Here is a 6,122-nt window from a genome sequence, read left to right on the forward strand (position 1 = left end):
ATGGAAAAAAATATATGGGCATTTTTTGTATATTTGTAATACATTTCAAACACACTGCAGTCCATGCTAAAATACATTCCAAACACAAAAATGCATTTGAGAATATTTTACCATATTAACCATTTTTTTTTCAATACAATGTATTAGACAATAAATGTATTTTAAAATGTATGGGGAAACATTACACATAGAAATGTACCATCCAAAAATACATTTATGTAAATGTGAAGTCAGTACTGTTAGTTACATTTAACATTTAACATTTATTACATACAACTACACACAACTGAAGAAATATAATAACAAATACAAATAAATGCAAGCCTCTGACTGGAATGTGTGAGCTTGTGAAAGGGCCGGTTAGTGCAGTGTATGCGTGGAGCTTGTGGGTGGAGTACATGGTCGATCACTACACTGTGAAAATTCCAGGGCACTTTTGCCATTGTTTTCATTTTTACGTCACACTGGATCTACAGTCACAGTCAGCGTTCACAGTCAGAGTGAGTTTGGTTTCCTTTTGTTGATAAAAGTATCAAAAAAGCAACACAATGGAAATGTTTTAGTTTTCATGTGAAATGGTCTTTTTCAGGTGATCTGAAGAAGACAAAAACACAAAACAGCAGCAATGAAAAGGTTAAAAACAGAATTTAGACGAAACATTCTCTAAAGTCTATAAGTATTGCTTAAAATTAATTTTAATATCAACATGCCACTTTTTATTTACACAAGGTATATTATAACTTCCTTGCTTAATTTCACTAAATGATATATTGTGTTTTTTTATACATACCCATGTTTTCTTGCGTATTTCTGCCTCATGCTTTACATTTGATTCCAGTTTGAGCAGAATAATGGCAGATATAGCATCTGCCATCATCGCCGGAGTGTCACTGTTAGGAACCACTATTGAACAGATATCCAGAAATGTGGAAACAGAGAGAAATGTTGCCATTCAAATCAGCACCTACAGCAAAAAATATATTTTAAAGAATCCAAGGTTAGTATGAATGAACCACCACCCCCCCCCCCCCCCACAATAGTTTTCAAGTAATGTGCTAAAGAAATTATATTCTGAAGTAAATTTTAGTAAATTTGTTTTTGTTCTTTTTTTTTTAAAGAAACGTGTTGGTACAGTTATTGTACAAGTATTGTAAGTGATTTGTGCTGATGGTTAGTCACTGTAGATGTGCAGGAAGAACATATACACTGTTCTCTGTATATGATGTATAATATAAGCCTGCATTTTTAATGTAACACTCACCAGCAGGTATACCTATGTTTGGTATGTGTATGTGTTTGCTATGTTTGTGTTTGGCATGTGTTTGTTTAGAATGCATGTGTTTTGACTATCTGTTCTTGGTATGTGTGTGTTTGATATGCATATGTTTGGTATGATTGTGTTTAAAATGTATTTGATTGGTAAGTGTACATTTGGTACACGTGTGTTTGGTGTGCATATATTTGTTGTGTTTGTGTTTGGTATGTGTCTGTTTGAGATCTGTATATTAGGTGTACATGTGTGTTTGAAATACACATGTTTGGAATGTATGTGATTGGTACATCAAATCAAAACAAATTTATTTGTATAGCACTTTTTACAACGGATGTTGTCACAAACAGCAGCTTCACAGAATGTGAACAAAACCTCTGTTTTGTTACCGTTTAGTATGAGGAAATTCTGTGATTTGTCATCAGCCTTGGCTGATATGTACAGCTGCATATCGTCTGCATAACAATGAAAGTTAATGCATGTAATGTATAATGTTAAACATGTATAGTGTAAATAATAATGGTCCTAAAATAGAGCCTTGCGGAATTCCAAAATGTTATTTTTGAATAATTAGAAGATAAATTGTTCACACTGACGAACTGATAATGTTCTGTTAAGTAAGATTTGAACCACAATAGGGCTGTCCCTGTGACTCCAACCATGTTTTGTAAACTTTCTAGGAGAATATTGTGGTCTATTGAAAGCTGTGCTGAGGTCAAGTAGCACTAACAGGGATACGTAGCCTTGATCAGAGGCAAGAAGTAGATCATTAGTTATCTTAACTAGAGCCGTCTCAGTGCTGTCATGTGGCCTGAATCCAGATTGGAATTTTTCATATATATGGTCCTTATGTAGATATGAACTAAGTTGTTGGGCCACAGCTTTTTCTAAGATCTTAGATATAAATGGTAAGTTAGAAATGTAATTAGACAATTCACTAACATCAAGATTTGGTTTCTTGATCAGAGGTTTGATAACTGCTAGTTTAAAAGCTTTGGGTACATGACCCAGACTAAGGGACGAGTTTACTGTAGTTAAAAGAGGGTTTATAATAACTGGTAATACTTCTTTGAGTAATTTTGAGGGAATTGCATCGAGTGTGCAGGTTGTGCAATTTGCAGAAGAGATAATCTTCTCTAGCTCTAGCTGTGGGAGTGGGTAAAAAGTTTCCAGCCTTTCTTCTACAATTGTGTTTTGTTTTATATTAGCCACGTCAGATGACAGCCAAGTTGGATTAAATACTGTGGGTTGAATTTGTTGTCTAATATTTTCAATTTTATTATTAAAGAAATCCATAAAAACTTTGCTGGTGAGAGTTGCCAGAATTTCTGGTTCAGTACCTGTCTGATTTTTTGTGATTTGGGAAATCACACTAAACAGAACTCTAGGATTATATTTATTATTCTCGATCAGCAAGGCCAGACATGCTGAGCGAGCCTTAGTGAGAACATTTCTATACTCTATAAGGCTGTCCTTTCAGGCAGAGTGGAACACTCCAGCTTGGTTTGTCACCATTTCCGGCTCTAGTTTCCGAACTGTTTGTTTTAAGGTATGGGTTTTATCGTTGTACCATGGAGCGAGCTTTTTCTGCTTTATTTTATTATTTTATTTATCTTATTTTTATTTTTATTTTCATATTTTATTTTATATTTATTTGTATTTTTATATTATCTTATTTATTATTTTAAGTGGCACCACATTTCCTAAAGTAGATCAAAAGGTATTTTCTAAATAATTGATTAGTAAATATACCTCCATTTGGTCTGATGGACTGGAAACTGGGGTTGATAGTTCTGGAAGGTTTTCAATAAATTGAAATTGGGCTGTAGAAGGTTTTATTGAGCGCTTTGCAGAATAGCGAGGGGACGTACATATATTATGGCTAAGTCGTAGCTCATATGAAATTAGGTAATGGTTGGAGACTGCTGAGGTTTGTGGTAAGATAGTAAGCCTGTCTATGTTAAGACCTAGTGTCAAAACTAAATCTAACGTGTGACTACTGTAGTGTGTAGGCCCTGCTACAATTTGGGTAATACCAACAGAGTCTAGAATTGAAGTAAAATCTCCTAGAGTTATTACTTTATCATTGCACACAGCCAGGTTTGCAGCAAAATCACTAAATTCTTCTAAAAATTCAGAGCAGGGCCCTGGTTGCCTGTAAATGTTAAATAATGAAAATGTGTTCTTTTTTGTGACTGGATTTGTAACGTGAATAGAGAGGACCTCAAAGGAAGTGAAAGTGTCACGATGTTTCTGACTAATATCTAGAGTATTTTGGTAGATTACACAGACTCCACCTCCCTTGCCTGATAATCTTGGCCTATGTGCATAATTATAGCCTAAAGTGGTGGCTTCATTTAGTGCTAAATATTCATCTGGTCTAGCCCTTGTTTCAGTGAGACAGAAAACGTCAAATTTATGATCGCTTATAATTTCATTTACGATGACTGCTTTTGAGTTTAGTGATCTTATATTGAGTAGTCCAAACTTTAGATCTAAGGTGTTAGTGCTATCATCTGAATATGGATATATGTTGGTTAGGTCATCTAACGGGCTGATTGAGTTTTTCTATGATTAAATTTAGTTTTGATTCTACATGTGTTTGATATGCATGTGTTTGGTATATATGTGTTTAGTATGTTTATGTTTGGTGTATTTATGTATGCATGTGCCTGGAATGCATGCATTTGTTATGCTTGTGCTTGGTAAACCTATCTTTGTGTGCGTTTGGAATGTATGTGTTTTGAATAGCTGTGCTTGCTATGTGCGTGTCTGATATGCATATGTTTTGTATGATTGTGTTTAGTTTGTTTGTTAGATGTGTGTGTGTGTGTGTGTGTGTGTGTGTGTGTGTGTGTGTGTGTGTGTGTGTGTGTGTGTGTGTGTGTGTGTGAGTGAGTGTGTGTGTAGATTTGTGTGTTTGGTATGCATATATTTGGTGTGTTTGTGTTTGATATGTGTTTTGGTGTGTGTTTGTAAACCATGTGATTGGTAAGTGTGTGTTTACTATACTTGTGTTTAGTATGCATGTGTTTGCCTAAAAATGTGTTACAATATAGACATGTGAAGAACGTTTGGTATGTGTGTGTATAGGTGTACCCTTAGTGTGTGTGTGTTTCGTCTGGTAATGTATGGAGCTTTTTTTTACATCAGTTTTGTACTCGTGAGTGAGATCTGCAAACATGCACTGAATAAACTCTCCTTCTCTAATTTAGGGTCATCACCACCTCTGGCTACACCCACAGCCCCCCACAGCCTACAGTCAGGAAAGAAACAAGGGAATCTTGTTCTTTTACCAAAAGACCTCACACAGCCTGTGGCTCCGCAGGAGTCCTGACATACGACATCTGTGTCGATAATAAGAGCAAGGCCATTAAATGCCTGGCCATCATGTTCTCTGTTCCTTATGACTACAATCAGTATGAGAACCGGTTTGCTCTGGGCCTTTTCGATGCCAGCCAATCCTGTGATGAGTCTCTGTTCAACATGATGTACAATGGCAATGGTCCTTTCATCAGAGATAAGTGTTCAAGCAGTGAGCAAAAGTATTCAGAACAAAATTTTACTCTGAAGGGAACAATGTCTCCCAGAGCCCAAGCCATCCTTAAGATGGAATTTTGGTATAATGATCCATGCAGACATTCCCATTAAAACAAGCAATTAGTTTATGTGTCTGTGCAGAGTACACATTCACTATATGGACAATTGCATTTGGACACAAGGTTTATACCCACATGAGCTTTTATGACATCCCATTCTAAATCCACAGGCATTAGTAATTAGTCCCCCTTTTTCCACTGTTCTGAGAAGCTATCTATAAGATCTTGGAGTGTGTCTCAGATCTTGGAATTTGTGCCCATTCATCCAAAGAGGGTTTGTCAGGTCAAACACTGATATTGGACGAGACAGCCTGGCTTGCAATCTCTGTTCTTGTTCATCCCAAATGTGTTTGATGGGGTGGAGGTCAGGAATCTTTACTGATGCATTAAGATAACCTTCGCTGGAGCTAAGGGGCCTAAGCCAACCCTGAAAAACAACCCTATAGCATTATCCCTCCTCCACCAAACTTTACAGTTGGCACAATGGAGGTAATGTTGCTTAGGCATTTGCCAAACCTAGACTTGCCACTGGACATTTTGGTCTTAGGCTTCTGTTTGGCTGCTCGGCCATGGAAACCCAGGTCGGGAAGCTCCTAACACACTGTTCTTTTCCTGATGTTGTCTACAGAGGCCATTTGGAACTCTTTAGTGAGTGATTCAACAGAGGATAAGCACTGTGTGCCTTAGCACTTGGTGGGCCCACTCTGTGTTTTCTTAGCTGAGCTGTTGTTGCTCCTATATGCTTCCATTTCACAATAATAACACTTACAGTTGAAAGGATCAAGATTGCAAGGCTCTGTGCTTGATTTTATTCACCTGTTAACAATGGGTTTTGCTGAAACATCTGCACTCAATAATTAGGAGGGTTGTCCCAATACTTTTGTCTATATAGTGTACATGTTGATAATTTACACATCAACTCCACAAAATATTAAAGTTGCCTGCTAGTTTTTTGATACATACTGTTTATTCCTCATTAGTCAGTGTAGCTTTTAGGAGATTAACAGAGATTCCTCTGTTAGAGAGGAATATTTATTATAGTAATTTATGAAGTAAAAACTATCACTTATACTGTTACTGATAACTGCTGACTAAAAGACTGAAAACTGCAGTTAGGATTGTGGCACTTGTAATGTGTTATTAGATTCTGAGTTTATTTCTGCTACATTTTGATTTTGATACATTTTATACTTTATACATTCTTTCTGTTCCGCCCGATGACAGCATGACAGCTGGGACAGGCTCCAACACTG

The 6,122-nt window shown here is 36.5% G+C and overlaps 1 protein-coding gene across 1 annotated transcript; it reads left to right on the top strand.

Moving 5' to 3' along the window:
* The first annotated feature begins 845 nt into the window (after positions 1-845).
* On the top strand, positions 846-5,563 carry LOC108438085 (bryoporin-like). The gene is made up of 2 exons (XM_017715629.2): positions 846-997; positions 4,486-5,563. Exons 1-2 carry the CDS (start codon positions 852-854, stop codon positions 4,919-4,921), a joined length of 582 nt encoding a protein of 193 aa, XP_017571118.1. The 5' UTR covers positions 846-851; the 3' UTR covers positions 4,922-5,563.
* Positions 5,564-6,122: the final 559 nt, after the last annotated feature.

The sequence above is a fragment of the Pygocentrus nattereri genome, chromosome 9 (genome assembly GCF_015220715.1).
Source record: "Pygocentrus nattereri isolate fPygNat1 chromosome 9, fPygNat1.pri, whole genome shotgun sequence".
NCBI classification, from domain to species: domain Eukaryota; kingdom Metazoa; phylum Chordata; class Actinopteri; order Characiformes; family Serrasalmidae; genus Pygocentrus; species Pygocentrus nattereri.

Coding starts and splice junctions, on each gene's coding strand:
- LOC108438085 (XM_017715629.2), top strand. CDS start 852: ATGGCAGATATAGCATCTGCCATCATCGCCGGAGTGTCACTGTTAGGA. Junction 998..4,485: donor TATATTTTAAAGAATCCAAG/GTTAGTATGAAT, acceptor TCTCTAATTTAG/GGTCATCACCACCTCTGGCT.